This window comes from Pleurodeles waltl, chromosome 8, assembly GCF_031143425.1.
Source record: "Pleurodeles waltl isolate 20211129_DDA chromosome 8, aPleWal1.hap1.20221129, whole genome shotgun sequence".
Taxonomy (NCBI): domain Eukaryota; kingdom Metazoa; phylum Chordata; class Amphibia; order Caudata; family Salamandridae; genus Pleurodeles; species Pleurodeles waltl.
Window position 1 is genome coordinate 758,717,525 of NC_090447.1, and position 19,382 is coordinate 758,736,906.

The 19,382-nt window shown below is 42.0% G+C and overlaps 1 protein-coding gene across 1 annotated transcript in view; it reads right to left on the reverse strand.

The window, feature by feature from the left end:
- The window catches only part of MOSPD2 (motile sperm domain containing 2), a 476,198-nt gene that overhangs the window by 450,199 nt on the left and 6,617 nt on the right, over positions 1-19,382 (reverse strand). Inside the window, exon 3 of the mRNA XM_069205003.1 lies at positions 4,548-4,703. Within this exon, the coding sequence (XP_069061104.1) occupies positions 4,548-4,703 (156 nt within the window). The remainder of the gene's footprint in view (positions 1-4,547; positions 4,704-19,382) is intronic.

Below are 19,382 nucleotides of genomic sequence, written 5' to 3' on the forward strand. Positions count from 1 at the left end.
CACAGGGCAGGTCCTGCCTGCAATATCAAAGACAGACCGGGTGCTTCAATCAGCTGGCTCTATTTTGCGGGGTTGTGGTTGCCCTTGGGCCTGCACAATATACGAAATAAGGTGCACTGTCCCTGTTTGCGTTCACGCTTCTTGTTAAAGGTGCATCACGATGCAAACGGGGGACAGTACGGCCATATCGTAAAACGACCCAAGGTACTCTCCAATGTGTGATCTGGTCATATGCCACTCTAAATTTTCTACTATAATCTCTTCTCACTTCCTACTTTCAACACTTAAACTTACTAAAGATACCCCAACTTTCATTTCTCGTTCCATTCTGCAAACATCTTTAAGGTAGATGTCGATGGCCTCTATCCAACTACTAGTATCCATAAGACAAGAAGTAAAACCTCCCCTTTATCTTAACTGGGCTATGTTTTCGTTCACACATTTAGTTCTTTACTCCCCAACTGTTTTTTCCTGACCCTTTACAAAGTACTGTATTTAGCGTTAACAATAACTACATTCAGTAATCGATCCAATGGCATATTCGAGGTATTAAGAATCAACTATTTGTGCACATTAATGCTCACTAAACAACTTTATGACTCAAAATACACTCTCTCTTCAAATCAACCCTGTGCCTATCCCCGTGCCTCCAAAAACACACATCCACAACACCATAACTCCCTAATTGACTTCACCAATATTAATCTTAAATGTGTAAGGAGTTCTTTCCGTCTTGCACTAATCGGTGATTTAATTAAGCAGCTACAGGAAGAAAGCATGGATTCCAGCATCCATCACAAAATCCATATCATAGTAGTAAAATTAACACCACTTAAGCTCAAAATCTCAATCCACTGTGCACTTGCCAAATAAAAACAATTCCTGTGAGCATTCTACAGACCAATCGTTCAGCACATTACATTTAACAAACAATAATCACCAAAGGACAGAACTTCAAATATCGCATCAAAAGAAATTAAATGTGATAAAACTCACTGTGCTGTGGGTTTAGACTAATCGACTCCCAAGGTAAAATAAAACAAAACAGAATCCTGGCCCAAGTTTCCTAAGCATTGCTCACTTCACGAATAACTGAAGTGAAACCCAATGTTATGAAAAATGATAAATATATTTACCATAAATAGGTTGCTTCCTCACTACGAGACAACATACTCAAGCTCTTGGAAGTAATGTGCCTCACGAATGATGTGCTTATTTCGTTGACCTAATTTCTTTATTTAAATAGATATTTATAAGTTATAAGAATCGTATTTTTGGATGAACTTCTGAATTTTCATAAAGTGATCAATAACAATACTCTGGGAGGATGCTAGAGGAGCGACTACCGATAGCGCAACTGTGGGTGGAAGCGCTAGAGGCATGAGAACATTAGGAGGGTGATGTAGAGGAGGATCAAGACGGACAGGATGGACCAGCTGGGGGGATGTGGAGGATACCTCAGGAGACAATAGGAAAGCAGCACCCAATAGAAGTTTCCTATCGGAGCTCAGCGGGGGCAGATTACACCCTTTACAAGTCGCATCCTCCTCAACAGTTGCCCCCCTTCCTGCCAGGTTCCTGATAATGCCCCGCTGCCGCTCTCCACCCCTCCCCCTCCTAGCATATTGGGGTCTATCTGCCTAATCCTCCCTAGATACTTTGTACCATAGCACACTGGTCCACAGCCTGAGAGTTTGTTTTTCTTCTTTTGAAGTTGTTTTTCCTAATTTAGTCAACCTCCATGTACCCCCGTTCTCTCCTTCCTGAATTGCCGTTCAGTTGAACATGCCCTATATAGAGGACAGCTACACATATAGGGGCACGACCACACTACACTGGTCACTGGTGATGCCTCAGGCATGCATCCTGAAAAAGGGTTGATGAGGTACCACCTCTAAAATAAAACCGTGCTAGGGTTCTATACCACGTCCATCCACCAACGCGGCACCCTTATGTTGATCTTTCGCCTGTTATACATTGCCTGGTCTGACTTAATTCTGTACTGACTTGGGTTTTTCTTTGTACATGGTTTAGTATAAATGCCAAAAAAACGTAAGTTTAAAAAAGGTAATCTTTAACACTGTATGAGTCACCCTTTATAAAAGCCACATCAAGTCAGGCAAAGTATTGTACAAATTTAACAGATGAATTAAAACAAATCCGGTGTCAGGAAGTAGAAAGGAAGTGGGTTCAGGCAAATCACTCCTGAAGTAAGATTAAATGAAAGCCTGCCACTGTTAAAGAGGCAAGGTAGTGCTTACTACAAAGGAAGTGTAGATTGTAGAAGTGTCAGTACTTGAGGAATAATTACTGAGACAATGGTAGCTCGCAGTTATGGTGGGAAATGCACTTAATTTGATTTTGGGGGTTAATACAGCCTAGATGCCACCGCAGCAGAGGAGCTCGTGTAACCTATCAGTATATGCAGGTCCCATTAGCACTGGCGGACACCTACATATGAAAAGGAGGACAGCTCATTGTGACAGGTGTACATTTTTGATCAGGCATCATTTACTACAAGGATTACAAAGTTTAAATAATTCTTATTGCGGGTTTCGCGGAAAGAGGAATCAGTTTGGAGGAGATGGAGCGAGAGAGAGAGACTAAATATATGCGTTTTCCGAGGGTTACGAGTGATGGTATCGAATTTAGGAGTGTTCAAGTCAATCCAGAAGAAAAGAGTAAATATGTCAAAGGCAACTTTTTTTTCCTTTATAATTCGGGTCAATCCTGAATTGACTGGTAGAGGTACTGCCAGGGGAGGAAAATTAATCATCTAGATCGTCAGGTTTTTGTGTGTACATGGTAGGGGCGTGCAACCTTTCATTAAATAAGCAAAGTCTAGGGAGGATTTTGATTACTGGACTGTCACAGTCAGAAGATAGCTATACGAGTTCAATCCTCACCGCCTGGAATCCCAAGCAAGGCTGACTCAGCATTCCATCTTTCTAAAGATTGGGAAATGTAGGACGAAAAAAAAAAAAAAAGTAACAGAAACGCCTGTTATTTACAGAGCTTAGGAATGACTGAAGTACTATCTAAAAATGTTATTATGTTTCCAGTTAATTTACATCAACGTCATAGCATAGTTTTCTACACAAATTGGAATCATTTCGGCAGAGGAGCTAGTTGGCACATAAAAAAGGAAGGGGTCGTTTTCTCTAGAGTAATCTTCGAAACGCTTTCCTCACCACTTAGAAACTGGATAGATGTTGCCAATCTTTTTAATGGAAAAATCCACCTGCAGTAACTGGAGATCTACGGGTACTACTTATAGCATTCGAAAGAATAACAGAAAGTTTGCAAGAAAAACCCCAGTCAACGCATGGCGTTTCAGACCATGCACAAGGTTTTTCATTTGATTCATGCTTGAAATGCTAGCCAAGGAGAAGTATCTGAGTGTAAGGGAGATGTTAGATTTTCAACCTCCAATAATGGTTCGGGCTGCTGCTTGCAAGTCAGCTTACAGAGCGATGCGTGGGGTATGGTGGTAGACCACTGAGGAAGTATCAGTGAGAAAACAAAACAAGGGATTGTATAGACATACAGCAGTTGCGAGTCAGGAGGAAAGGTTTAACGTATACGTGTTTCGTTTCAACAGGATTTAATTTTAGATAGGTGACAGACATCAAAGAACGCAAGTAATCTAGATAAAATATTAGATGTTCAGTGTCAGATGCACAGAACAACTTTAAAAATAGTTAAGTGTCAACTATCTATTGGTGAAAAGTGTGCTTCGATTGGCAGGAAGCATTCCCAGAGGACCATGCAGAATTTAAAGATCAATGGGGCAAAGGTGGAACCACGAAGGACCTTATATTTGAATGGGGAGATTCGAAGAGTAAGCTGAAATCTACTATTTTGCATGCAATTGCTACTAGGATAAGTCAGAACAATGTCCTCTAATACAAATCAGTGCAAGAAAAGATAAAGAACACATTGACCACCACAAAAAAGAACTGTCTTGCCTACTCTTTTTCTATTGCTCCTTTAGTATTATTTCCCTTTTGACCTGAACCATCACTTCAAATGTGTATATTCTTTGTTGTAGGGTGAATGGAAGTACCTGGAGAGTTTACTATTCCACAATAATTCATTGTAAATGTGCATATTCTGCAACTTAAGCATCCAGCATGCAATTGTTGATTACACCTGGCACCCCTCATTACTAATTACCACGTCAGAATGCATTTACTCAGGAGGTTTACACAGTCACTTTTTTTTTTTTTTTTTTTTTAAATAGGGTTGCTCTAGGAGAAACATGGCTGCTCTCTAAATAAATGAAAGAGCTTACCACTGTTTCTGGGCGTAATCAGTAGTCCCATTAGTCTCAGAATTCAAGGGCCCTGCACTTTGAGAGAGCATAAATTGTCCTGAAAACTCGGGATTCACAACATGACTACGTGACAAGCTAGACACCGAATGAACCATTGAACAGGCTCTTGAATGCTAAGTCAGCACCATCACTCACACACTGTGGATTGTGTATTAGCACCATCCATGCTAAACAGCACCATATCAAGATGCATTTTATTACATCTACTTACCATTGACAGCAAACTCTTTTCTCCACTGGAAGCTGTCATCAATCATCTTCAGTGCATCATCCACCACATTATGCCGCCACAGCAAGAAGCTTTCCACCCAGGAATCATCTTTCTGCAGCCTTTCAACATCTCGAGAGTCATATTTGTCTGATTTATCTGTGGGAGAGTAATTTTAGATGAGTATTACAGTTCATGCTGTGAAAATTAAACTCAAATAGGTAGAAGAAGGAATGTGCAATCGACAATCCTACTTAATCTTCATCAACTCTATGGTAACATCCAATATAAGCCAAGCAAGAACAGCCACCATAACACGAAAACCTGCTCACAGGCCACCAGGAATACATACTACAGGACCAAAACACCATCACTTTCGAACTAATGAGGGGGTCTTCTTTCAAAGCTCTTCAACTGAGACTAATATGTTAGAAGAGACCACGTACTACCTTATTTATTTTTTTACTCCAAGTGGCATTGTGAAACTACGTAGAATGGAAAATCTGAAAAGTATAGATCGTGAAGTTTTGGTAGCTTCTTTTAACTTGTAAATGTACTTGTTTTGGAAAGCGCAATTAGAGGACTTAAATAGCATTCATCAAACTCATAAAACAGGGTAGGTAAGCTCTCTTAGAGCACTATGGGTATGCCCTGTTCACTGGCCATGCTATTTCCGAGCAATGCTAAGTGTGGTTATGCTTTTTAGAATACCCCCTGTCCCCACCTTAAAAAGCACAGTTTTGGAGATTCTGTACCCCAACCCGAAGAGGACATTTTGAGTAGATTAACCCTCGCTGTACAATGCCTTTTGGAACACTTTGGCCCTTTTTCGCAATTTACCCCCCTTCAGTAGGTTGTGTTGCAACTATCAGGCAACATCGCCAGCAGAGAAAGAATCTCTTGCTTTAATATCAGTACCAGGGGAAAGGACAAAAAATGTAATGCTAAAAAAAGAGCCCTAAACTAATACTGAGGGCGCAAGTTCTGACTTGCCCCTGAAGAAAATATAATTGGGGTAAACAGCATCTGTTGTGTGGTGCTGTAGGAGAAACCAGATCCATTTATTTATGTTGCCTGGACACTAGAATTGAGATACACAGAGCAGCGGGAAGTCAGCTGCTAGTGTGCTTAGCTTGAGATTCACACATAATAGTGAAAGAGGGAGAGGGTTACAGTGGTGGCCACACCAGAGATGTGGCTCAGATGCCAGCCAACATCAGAGCACATTTCCAGGAAGCCAGAATGAGTGGCATCAGAATTCCCTCACTTCAGGATACTGTGGAATATACATACTACAGCAAACAGAAGACTGTTGGGTCTGAGTAGCATTTTTTTGGTAAGTTCTCTGATGTTAGCAGGTTTAAACAGAGAAGAGGCTAGGCATTTGTTGATGAGTGTAACTTGGGAACGAATAACTTTCTGCCAATGGATGGCAGCTGAAGACATACCTTGAAACAAATGGCAAACCCAAGTCAAATCAAAGATTATAAAGTGCAGCTACTCACCCGTGAGGGTCCAGAGGCAATGAGGGGGTTTATTCTCTAAGCTTCACTTGAAGAGCCAGGTTTTAAGGTGAACTGATGAAGAGATGGTGACTGCCTGAGGTGCGGTAGCAGGGTGTTCCAGCTCTTTGCCACGAATAAGGCAAAGGATCTTCCACGAGTTGAGGTCTTCTGTATGCAGGGTACAGTGGCTAGTGCTTGTTGAGCAGAGAGATCTGACTGGAAGGTGACACTGTGGTTCCGGTAGGAGGGTCATAGGTTGTAGAGGGCCTTGTATGCATTTACAAGGAGTTTGAAGTTAATCCTTTTCCTCAATAGGAAGCCAGTGGAGGCTTCTTAGGTGACTGGAGATGTGCTTGCGGGGGGGGGGGAATGTCCAGAATGAGTCTGGCGAGTTTTAGATGTGCTGTAGATTCTTCAGGTTCTTCTGGGTGGTGCTGGCATAGAGAGTGTTGCCAGTCGAGACAGCTGGTAGCGGTTCTGCGGCAGTCCTTTGGGATCCATTTGTTGATTTTCCAAAGCAGTCGGAGAGAGTGAAAACAGGAGGATGAATTGACTTGGTGCGTCATGGTGAGTGATGAGTCCAGGAAGAAGTTGAGGTTGTTAGTGTGGTCTGTAGGGGGGTGGGGGATGCCAAGGGTGGATGGCCACCAGGAGTCATTCCAGGCTGATGTGGAGGGTTTCCAGGATGAGGATCTCGGTTTTGTCAGAGTTTAGCTTGAGGCAGCTACCTTTCAACCAGGCAGCGACGGCTTCCATCCCGTTGCGGAAATTCTTCTTGACAGTGGTGGGGTTTTCTGTCAGAAATGATCAGCTGGGTGTCGTCAGTGCAGGAGACGATGTTCAGCCCGTGGTTCCCGATGACTGATACAAGCGGGGCAATGTAGATGTTGAAGAGTGTGGTGCTCATGAGGAGCCCTGTGGAACTCCGCAGCTGATCTCTGTAGGTTCCAACAGGTAAGGCAGAAGTCTGACAGTCTGGGTTCTGCCAGACAGGAAGGAATGTATCCATTGTACGTCCTTTCTGCAGAAGCCGGCTGCGTGGAGTCTGAAGCAGAGGGTGAGGAGTGAAACAGTGTTGAAGGCAGCCGATAGGTCCAGTAGGATGAGGGTTGCTGTATGGCCGCTGTTGAGGAGTGAGAGGATGTCATCTGTGGCAGCGAGGAGGGTGGCCTCCATGCGGTGGTTGCTCCTGAAACCCGACCGGGAGATGCCCAGGATGTTGTTGTCCTTGGTGTGCTTATGGAGCTGAGTGTTGATGGCCTTTTCAATGACCTTGGCTGGGAAAGGCAGCAGAGAGATGGGGTGGTAATTGTTTAGGTCCAGAGGGTCGATCATGGCTTTCCTCAGGAGCGGGTAGATCTCGACGTGCTTCCACTCCTCTGGGAAGGTGGCTGTATCCATTGAGCAGTTGAGAGTGTGGCAGAGCTTGGGTTCAATGAAGGGGTTTGCTTTGTTGAAAATGTGGTGAGGACAGGGGTCCGTAGGGGCTTCAAAGTGAATGCTGCTCATGATGGTGTGGGTCTTGTCCGTGGTGAGGGTGGGCGAGTGGTGCAGGATCTCTGAAGGTTCAGGGGGGTTCGGAGCGGGGGTTGTAGAAGGGCTCGGAGGGTCTTGGGGTCCAAAGCTATTGAAAATGTTTTTGATTTTCTGGTGGAAGAAGGTGGCTAGTCTGTCTTAGAGGTTTAGAGATGGAGGGATGTTTGCTGTTTCCAATTGGGGTTTGGCAAACTCCTTGACCACAGCGAAGAGCTCTTTCGTGTTGTGAGCGATGGCACTGTTAGGGTTCAGCAGGGCGGCTTTCTTGGTGACTCTGATGAGGTGGTGGGATCTGGTGGCAGTTCTGAAGGCCTCAAAGTCTTTCGGGGACTTGCTGTTTCTCAATTTTTTCTCTAGCCATCTGCAGGAGCACCTGTAGTCCTGGCGTGTGGGGAGAACCAGCTGGCCTTCTTGAGGTGGTGTTTGGCTGAGGTCTTACACAGAGGTACTAGGGTGTTGGCACATTTGAAGATCCATTGGTGGAAGTTCTGTGCTGAGATGTTAGCGTCTGCGGTGAAGGGCGGGGGAGACTTGCTGAGGGTGTTGGTGTGCTGTTCCTCAGTGATTTTGTTACATTTTCTGCTTGGGGTTCGGAGTGTGCAGAGGTGTATTGTCGGTGAGGTGATGGTGAAATGGAAGCACTGGTGGCCAGTCCAGTGAAAAGTGGAGATGTTGAGGACAGTGATGCTGTTGCTGGTGGAAAGGGTGGCGTCATAGTGTGTGTCCAGTGATGTGTGTTGGCGAGGTGACCAGTTGCTTTAGCCCTATTGTGGCAAGTTTGTCGAGCAGGGAAGCGGTGTTGGTGTTGTTGCTTTTGTCAATGTGGTAGTTGAGGTTGCCGAGGAGGAAGTAGTTCGAGGAGGCTAGAGTGTGAGGAGAGATGATGGAGTTGCTGAAGGCTGGGCGGGGGCCTGTAGATGAGGGTGCAGCGGAAGGTAGACTTGGGGGTGGCATTAATCTGGAAATGGACGTGCTCCACTAGGGGGCAGTGTTCTTCCGCACTGGCTGTCAGGCAGCGGGTGGATTTGTACACATTGGCCAGGCCGCCTGGGTGAGACGGCTGGTCTTTGCGGAGCAGTTTGTAGTCGCTGGGGATGGTGAAGCCGATGTCCCGTGCAGACGCTGGTTATGCCCAGAGAAAATTGTTTTTGACGTTGAAGTCCCAAGTCAGTACTTTTTGTAATACTGAGGTCACACATATGACAGAGCCTGGTTGCTACAGGTTGGGAGGATAGTTGAGAGTAAGGCTGTTTACTGTAAAAAAAGAAGGCCAGGGAATAAGGAAGTACATATTATTATGGGAAAGGACAGGTTTTGAGGTGGGCATACCTTGTTACATTGAAGGACATTGTGCTGCCTAAGATATAAGGGAGACAGACAGTAGATATTTGGCAAGTCATAGGACACAACATCACCCTATTGGCCACAATATGCATTTGACAAGCACAGCAATCCTGTATAGAAGATAGACAGAGGGACTGAAAGGTTCTCTGTACTTCCCCGGCTGTACCTCTCTAAAAGAGATAGCTGGGGTACAGAAAGCCAGGGACATGCACTGCTGACATAGGTCCATGAACTGAATCTTGTTAGAGAAAATAAATGGATAGGACCTCTATCCTTTCCTCCAAAGAACAGACTAGATCAAGTCAAGGGTGGAGTGACTCTGGTGCAACATCTTGGAGCCTAGAAGTGGTTTGAATGGGTAAACACTTTCAACCCTGTCCATACCAGTATCTCCTTTTGTCATTCACAAAACACTAAAGTGACTGTAAAGGTACTCACTGTAAAACGAAGTCACTGGAAACAAGAACACACTAATCAGCACAGGGTACCTTTAAACTTTGGTCAGAGTGAAAGTTATGGTTAGAAAAAGGTTAGCATCAGAATAAGAATTTTATTAAGGTGAAAGAAAAGATTGGTTAAATGGTTAAGTTAGGTGTCAAATATAGGTTGACAGTTATGGTTTCTAAAAGAAGTACTGGTTGATTCAGCAGTGCAAGAATAACTACAGGCAGCACTGGCTCGGAGTTTAGATTGCTGGGCAGATTTGAGTGTATTTTCTTTAATGAAATCAGCATTTGTAGTACAAAAACTGACTTATTTTAATCTTTATTGAGTGGGATAGGTGATTAAATGCAAAAAAACATAAGACAAAATATATACATGGAACAATCATTATCCTTACTGCAAAACAGTATCTGAAACAAAATCGAACCATCTCCCATCAAAACAGTTAGAAATGATAACAACAACTTGAATATCAAGTGCAAGTGTCAAAAGTGCAGATCACAACTTAACACAGCACATTTCATATTATGATGTTTGGGCACTGGCTCAAATAGCAGCATCGCCAATATTAAAGTGATCAGAGTCTTCAGTGCAAAGCTTTATCAGAAGCAAAATCAAACCAACTCCCCCCAAAGCAATTGGAAATAGCCGCAAAAAACGTAATATTAAAATGCATCAGTGCCGAATGTGCAGATTCTCACTGAAAAACTGTATCTAAAACAAGAACAGACCTTCTCCCCAGAGCAATTAGAAGTGCTAGCAGAATCCTTGATATTAAGATGCAACAGTGCCAAATGAGCAAATCGCAACATAATACAGAAGATTTCATATTACGATGTTAGACATTCGTTCACATAGCAGCATCGCCAATAAAGCAGTCATTATCCTTGCTATAAAACATTATCTGAAATAGAAATAGCAGCAAAAAGTTTGTTATTAAAGTGCAGCAGTGCTGAAAGCGCAGACCACAACGTAATATAACAAATTTCATATTGATAAGATTAGGCATACACTCAAATAGCAGCAACGCTAACAAAGAACTTTGTATTGGCAATTAAAAACATTGCCTAGGAAATCTATAGCTCCAGCCAAAAAACGTGCCCGCTTAAGCTACTAAATGATAAAGTCCACCATCAGGTATGAGCCAAAGCCATTACCCTCACACAAAGAGCACTAGAGCTAAACAATGATACCAGGGCAGTGAGAGCTAAAGCACTGGAAACGCCCATATTGCCTTAAATTTCAAAGGCCTCTTCAAACGCTTGCATTCTTTTCATTTTGCTAACCCATTCATGGTATGAGGGAGCCTCTACTGATTTACAGCCCTGCAATATCAGGAAATGGGCCACAGCGACGGCAATTGATATGGAGTCCTGCTGATTTTTTGCATGTGACGCACTTCATACGAAGATCCAAACAACACCAACATCGGGGTCGGGGCAATCTTGGTCCGGGCACTACAACTGGTTGCTTGAAATAACTCACGCCAAAATAGTTGTAGCCTAGGGAAATTAAAGAAAATATGGACCCATCTACCCCTCCCTATTGTAGAACACCTAAAGCACTGATCAGGCAAGGATGAAAACATCCTAAGTAGGCTATGGGGTGTGCAATATGCTAACCATCTGAATTAAAAAACATATTTTAAAAATGTGCTGCGCTTAATGATCTATGTCCTAGCACTTTGAAAAGGTCATTCTTTATTATTGAATCTGCAATATGTTACCTGAAATGTTTTTTGCAGCAGCCCGGGAAGTCATTTCTGATTGATATACTGAGGTAGCAGATGGCACCAATTTCGCGTGCCTGTCACTTTAGTTTCAATTAGACGGTATACTATCAGCTGAGCAGGCTCATTAGTTTCTATGTAGTTACGCTTTGGAGAGCTACTAACTTGATTAAAACTAGTTATTGAAGTAAGCAATCCCATATTATCAAAGTTACCCTGTTGTAGAAAGCTCCCCATTTCCTAAACCCCAATGCTTCCCAGTCTTTTAGAATTCGTTTTGATAATGACAGGCCCCAAATCTCGCAGTTTGCAATAAAATAGAGGCATGACAAACTGGAATATCCTAAGATCTAAAATAGGCCAGAATACATGATGAAAAGACCATTGCTGTCTTATACCTTATTTTCTTGGGAAGTTTTGCGGTGCATAAAAAGACTGGTAACTTGATTTGACTTTCAGTAATCGTTAACTTCAGCAAGCAAGTATCATAGACTGGGGAATCTGATTGAGCCATGAAGTCAGCTAATGCAGACTGCTAATATGTCTGCAGATGTAGTAATGCTAGACCTCCCTGGGCTACGTCGAGCTGTAACACTGACATTTCACCATGGGCTTCTTATTTGACCATATAAAAGGTTCTAATGACACTGTTTACTTCTATAAAATATGCACTAGAAATTCTAAGGGGGTGTTCGAAAATAAAAATAAGAATAGAGGGAGAACAGACATTTTTATTAACTCAACCCTACCAATCAGAGGCAGAAGAGTCCATCTCTGTAGCAGCATTTTACCTTAGAGAGCATAGCCCCATAATTTAACTGAAATATTTGGGAGTAGATGATTGACACAAAGATTCCTAAGTATCCAATAGGATGGTTTGGAATAGTCTGCAAGCTAGCTGGGAGTTCGAAACGAGCTGCATTAAACAAGAGAAGGTTTGTTTTTGCTTGGTTGACTTTATACCCTCGTCCACCCCCCATGTGTGTAAATCAGGTAATTTTATTGGCAGTATTCTGAATATTTATCCTATCGGCCTTCAAGTATAAAATTGCATCATCAGCAAACAATCTGATCTTTGCCATCCCATCTGCGAATCCTGACCTCTAGAGGCTCTATTAAAAGAATAAAGAGCAGCGGGGACTGAGGACACCCCTGTCGAGTACCACACGTTATCCTTACAGCCCCTGCCTCTTTGGTATTAATGATGACCTAAGCCTCTGCCTCGTTGTAAAGTTTTTCGAGCATACTAATCACTGGAGATGGAAATCCAAATTTTCCCAGGATGTGAAACACTGCCCACCAAATAACAAGGTTGAACACTTTTTCTGCGTCCATCATTAATATTGCAGCCTTATCACTGTTAATTGTAAAATAATCAATGGCTTGAATAAGGAAATGAGTATTGGCAGCCATCACCCTCTGGGGAATGGAACTATTTTGATCAAGGTGGATTATCTGTTGGGCACAAGGTACAAGACGCTCAGTCCAAACTTTCATGAATAATTTAAAATCAACATTCAACAAGCTTATGGGCTGATAAGAATTAGGGCCTGTAGGAATATTGTCTTTTTTCAGCAAGCTCACTACCAGCAATTCTTTGAAATTGTGTTAAAAATTGGAGAAATTCTGCCTCAAAAGCCTTATACACTTAGGTGGGGATGCCATCACTCCCACTGGCTTTAGAATTCAGAAGGTTTTTAAGTGCAGCAGCTAATTCACAGGTACTATTTTCTTGATCAAAGCGCTTTACTGAATGCTGGAAACGTTTGGTGGCTGCACTGAAATAGCAATGGAAGAATAACTGTCTTTTATATTTACTCTTCTATACTTATAGTTTACTTTCAATAATCAATATACTGTGTTTATATTAGTCAGTATTCAGTATTCAGTCCAGGTTAGGTTGCTGGTGTAGAAAAACACTACAAATTATTAAAAGTCTAAAAAGTTAAGACTACGCAATAAACAATTTATTCAATGATTTTTAACCTCACCATCTATAATGACTATCTCATTAGCATGCAGTGCTTCCAGTATATAAATGCAAATGCAGCCTTGACTGCATTCTTGCATGTAATGAATTCCCACATACCTGTAAGACTGTTTTGTTCAAAGAATTGCCATGATGACGCTCAATGAATCACAGACAGGACAAGGAAGCCATGTATACTGCGTATTAATGCAATGACTTTACACCCACTTCGGTTCCTAAGGATCTGACTGACATGACATGATTAAACCTCTCCTGGACAGTGATCAACCATTCTCTAAACACATTTTAAAATAGAACTGGAAAAACATTCTACTTATAACAGAAACTACTAATTCCAATGTAAATAAGGATCTGCTCATCCTATTTTTTTAATAATTGAATGTGGGCAAAGAACTCCACCTCACTGGTACCCTGAGGATGTAGGTCATTATATCCCTATACACGCTTTAGAACATTAATGCATGATGCTTCAATTTTAAATGCACCACTAATGCCCGATTTTTACTCTACTTATTTAAAAGTATATCGTGTGAGCCTTAGGTTTAGATTAATTGCGTTTTGACCAGCAGCATGCTGACTTTATTAAACATTAAGATTCACATCAATATATTTTAATAATACAAGTCATTCACATCTGAAGCAAACATACTAAAATACGTTAAAAAACAATTCAGAAAAGCAACTTCTTGGAGAAACTTCTCCCTCCACAACAATGTTATAGATTTATACATAACAACCTTAGGCGAACTAGGACATACCTGTATGACAGAAGTAACTTATTTAAATGACAGGTCACCATATGACACAGATGAGGAGAATGCAGTGTAGGTGTTAATGTTCCCACTGCCAAGTGGTAATGCATTCCAAAACAGAAAACGTCTGCAAGCATCTTTTCACCAACCGTCTTAAGATGTTGGCATTTAATATCTGCAGATGATTCATAGTTAGCCCCATTTAGCCTTCCTGACCCACAACTAAACAGAACCAGTGCTCTGGATTCTGAACTGGTCAGGGTCAATTAGTTCTTCGCATACACATGCATTTCTTTGTGTTTCGGAGACCAACCACATCCTCACCCACAAACCACCCTGCATGTTGTAAAGAGGATTACAGAAATTGTTTTTCATTACTGATAAGTATGTATATTTTGATCTGCCTAGTTAGGCTCAGGTTTGTTTACTATAGTGATGCTTTTATTAGTTGATAGAGTTCTTCGTGTCCTTATTTACTGATTCTGTTGGATCTGTTTTTGAGTTGTATGGTTATTAGCATTGGTCACCAGTGTTAACGCTAGGACGCAATGTACATAACGTGGTTTTCTTTGCTGTTCTATACAGTAAACCACTAAATAAATAGGCATATTACCAAACTGAGTGCCCACATTTTTGGGTAAAAACACAGTAATTTAATGCAAATGAAATAAATAACACTGATCTCTACTGAACTATGAATTGCATGATGACCCACACATAACCAAATGGAGGCATGCAGAGAAGGCTCTGAATGAGAAAACCATTGTGAGCGTATGCAGAACAGGGGGTGATTTTACACGAGAAGGCATTCATCGAGATTTGGAACTGAAAAGGATGCTGTTATAAATTCAAAGATAGGTAAGAATGCTTCAGTGGGAACTAAGTGAGATAGGAGTGTGATGCAGACGACCAGAGAAAATGCACAGATAGAAAAACCTGGACTGATACAGAGTATGGCAGAGTTAAAATGTAGTAGTTAGACTTACAAAAGACAGATCAAATAAAAAAAAACTTAAAAGATTGAAAAAGAAGTGCAACAGGCTATTACAATTTTACAATAGCTAAGCAATAAGACTTCTTGGTTATTTGCCAGGATTGACAGAAGTGTCAACTGTGAAGATGGTGAAATACAGCCGATTGCTTTTTGGAGTATCAAAGTCACAGACAAAACTTCTGTATGGTTGTGCAGAAAAGTGTATTTTGTGTAGTTCGAAATTGGTACGATATAATACAGTTAACTACTGAGCATGCGCTGGATGTATGTGTTCTACCATGAAGTACAGTACAAGAAGGGTGAAATGTTGCACAGCGTGCACATATTGAGTTGTGTGTGCTGACAATGTGTGTGTTTAAAATAACCACACTTGTGAATACAGAAAGGATTCAGTACTGAACAGTGAATATAGACTGAATGTGTGTGCTGAATACATCTGTACGCGCAAGAGTAGTATGCATAGAGATATTAGTGCTGGACAGTAAGGGTGCTGTGGCAGTACACTGAGTAAATGTGCCCACAAAGGTGCATTATATGGAAGAATCTGGGTTCCATTTGGAAAGCCAATACTGCCTGGTAAAGACATGAGGAGGAAAGGAATCCGCCCAGACAGATTTCTGGATTGCTTAATTTCTGTGCCCTGGGAACACACACACTGGAGAGAAGACTTAATTTGCCCTTAATGAGGTTGCTCTTTGGTTCAGTGATAGATAGCAAGGAAGGGGTCTGGACACATCTCAGGAAGGGTGACAAGGCCGATAATAGAATAATAAAAAGTTGGGATGATAGCCTGGGATTAACATTTTGATGCACATAGCAGATCAGATTAGATTAACTTTATTTGGGCGGATACAGCATGCATGAAAGTAAAAACAATTCAGATATATTAAAACATATAAAAAGATACATATTAAAAAGCTACTCAGTTAAATCAAGAAATAACAAAACATAATTGCTCAATGGTGCCAGATTATTCAAAGTGCATTGTGCTATGAGCTCGAACAATAGATAAAAAAAAAATCAACCAACAAGTAAACTGGTTTTGTGATCTGCTAACTGTAACAAAAAACAAAGACTAACCTGAAATTTCTAAAATTATTACGTTTAATAAGCAGAGTTCAAAAGTGCTTGGTGTATCTAGCATAAAACTTACAAAACAGTGTAAAGTGCAACAGAGATTGCCCAGCCCTACCGTCACAGGAGCAAAGGCTAGTATCACGATTTTTTGGAAAGCCCTATAGGAAACACAGCAGATATTTTACAGTACCAGTACTAAAACAGAACAGCAAACTATTCTTAGCACCCCAGGGCACAAAAGAGGTAACTAGTGGGCGACCTTTCCATGACCATATTCGAATAAGCTACCAAAGAGGGTTTTCCCCCCATTTCCTAATTGAGTCTCACGGAGGGGTTGAAACTGTATAAGGCTTGCAGTATATGTTTTTTTCTTTATGTTACTGCTAGATTTGGGGTGAGTAAACATTTTTCAAACCGATCTTTTGGTAAGCTGACTTCACACCTGCTATCCATAGAATTGAGAGACCCCCTCCCCCATCACACTCAAGAAAATACTTAATAATATTCCTGTTCAAAAGGCTTCCTCATTTCTCTATACTGCCAACCACAATAATAGGGGGTGTGCTTTCATGTAATCTTCTAGATCAGGGAAACCCAATTCCTCCCGGCACATTAAGTGGGAGGACCACATGGGCACCGATAGAGCCTTCCTGCAAAACAGATTTTCTTCAGTCTGAATGGCTTCACATTTGGCGATGTCCCATAAACCAGCTCCATATGTTGCAATAGGAATACATTGTGTTTTGTAAATCTGAGTAGTGGAATCAGGGCTCCCCCTCTTGGCAGCTGAGGCACGTTATGTAGCGAACCCATTATCCTTGATAATTTTTTCCGGCGCTTCACAATATTAGGAGTCCAAGATCCTGTTGCTGCAAAAGTAACCCCCCTCCCCCAAGTGAAAAAAAAAAAAAAGTGCTATACCATTTCAGACAATTGGTGCCAACAGAAAGAGTGGATAGCTGTATACTCTTTGGACCACGTGCTATAATAAGATTTACTGAAAGTTGTTTGCAGGTCCATTTTATCCATGAAATCAACAAAGGCGTGCACCAGTAAGCACGAGGCGTTATGCGTTTGTGAGATCAGCACTGTATAATCGACATACAAAAGTGCAGGGAGTGACATGTCTTTAACTTGAGGTACATCAGGGGTGATAGTGGTGAGAAAAGGATGAAGCTCATTGATATATATATATATATATATATATATGATAAATAGAATTGGGGCCAATACACACCCTTGTCTCACCCAATGGGAAACCACTACACCACCAGAGACCCAGGGGTGTGGAGTTTCATAAAATATCTACCTGTCCAGGGGACAGGTTGCTTCATAAATCTACCCTTCCTGTAAAACAATCCACTGGTCCCTTTGGTGCCAAGTAGTGCAGCGACACATTATGGCAGCAATAATACTTGGGCTTGAATACTACCCATTTCCTTATTTTGGCTCCTTTCAGCAGCTCTACATCATGAGGATGGAGATGGGGGTAAGCACTTGTTCAAGGGTTGTAACGCCATTTCAGTCTGTGCAAACATATTAACTTGCATGCTTTAGTGGTTTCCACCAGCTTTTCTCTAATCTTTTCCCATACAGAGAAATGTTGGAAATTTACTCCTGACAAGAGCAGACGTAAGAATTCTTTCAAGGTTCAGAAAAAGTGATTGGAGGGAAAGTGAACTTGTAAACGCTCAACAGGTTTTCACTTGACCAAATCTACACATGCAAATTTGCTTGCTCGTGCTAAAATACAGTTCACAAATATTTCTAAGCCTACTTTTGTAAATTACTGTGAATTAATGAAAACCATAAATCTGCACAAATGCAAGGACATATACTATGTGTGCATTTTGGTGACTTTTTTCTTCAACAATTGGGCCCCTAAATGGTTACCCAAGAACTTGTGTTTGTATTAAAAGTCTCTCTCTCTGTTCATGGTTGACTTCACTGAGAGTGACAGAATTCTACCCTTTCACAAGGAGCATATTGCCACATTAAGCTGTTTTGTTCAGTGCCCTGAACTACAGTGGCAAGGTGTCTTTTTTGAGGCCAAAAATATTTTTGCTTATTGCCAATGTTTGTTGTGATGGTGAGGGTCCAGCAGCTCCCACAACAATAACGTTTTATAAAAACCATGTCAAAACAAGACACCACATTGAAAAAAACAAAACTCCGCCCATCAATGTCGGACCCATTGGCTTTGCTAATGCTTGTTTATCTTTATGTTTCCCATAACCTTGTTGGAACTTGTTACACTGATTTTTGCATTATGATTTTTTTTTTTCCAGAAATACTAGCGTGCATCAACACATTTTACAGAATGATGCTTTAAAGGAATAGTACCTAAATTTCACCGTAGTTTAGCAAAACGTTTTTCCCCCTACTTGCATTTTTTGTGAACATTTTATTCACCAATCTTTCTTTCAAGCTTCTGCACATATTTGCATCAAACCAGAGAGCATACTGCCGATTTGAGCAAGCACTTAGGAGCGTGTGATGGGGGCATCTCCTGATGTGTTCAAATGCGGTGTCCCAGGGCAGTCTGGGGCATGCAGCCACCCCGCAACCCTCAGGTAGCCACAAAGTCAGTTGTGTCACATATCCCTGTGCAGACATTCAGGTGTGAACTCTGTTCACTCACATGAATTGTGTTGTGGGCAAATCAGCTTCGGAATCATGCCTGCTAAGAAAAACATCTTTCGTGAGGAAAGAAGATAGTAGTGTCCACTTCAAAAGAAACAGAACACCAACATAAAACGTCAAAGACTCAGTCCCTAAATCACATTTGCTCTCTCAAAAAAGCCTATAAGAAGGGGAGGTCGAGTTCCAAAAAATGTGCCATCTGTCAAGCAGCCAGTCAGGCTGTGTGACAAGAAAAAGCTTTGGAAGACTTCTGCCTATGACCAAGTCTGGGAGCAAAGGCCTGCTAGTCTCCCTGCTGGTTGAGGCGACATCACCCAAGACACCAAGATCACCTGCCCTGTGGCCTGGAGGACCATTGCCTGCCTACTTGCCAAGACAAATGTGCCCTGTGAGGGAGAGGAGAGCATGAGTTCCAATGGGGAGCCCTGCAAGAGGACTCCCTAAGCAAAATGTGAGGCTGTTCACCGATCAGGCCATGCCATGTGTGTAGTATCAGCTCTGCAACCCTTATATGCCAGGAGAGGGCCACACTGTTCTGAGCTGTGTAGGAAGCACCAAGCCGCACTGCTGTGCTGCACTGAACTTGTATGCCAGCATGTAGGGACGGGGTGAGGTGTCACTGGTGAACAGAGTTTGCACCAGGTGTGCAGCAACTTTTAACTTCCAAACTCACCAACCTGGAAACCCAAGGGGGTGGGGGGTTGTCGCCATAGTGAGGGCAATCGCATAAGGAGAGACTGTATGCCAGGAGGAGTGGACTGTACCACTTAGGCCTAGAGTTCGGATCGTCATATTTACTGAAGGGGAACTGCTGTGACCAGTGG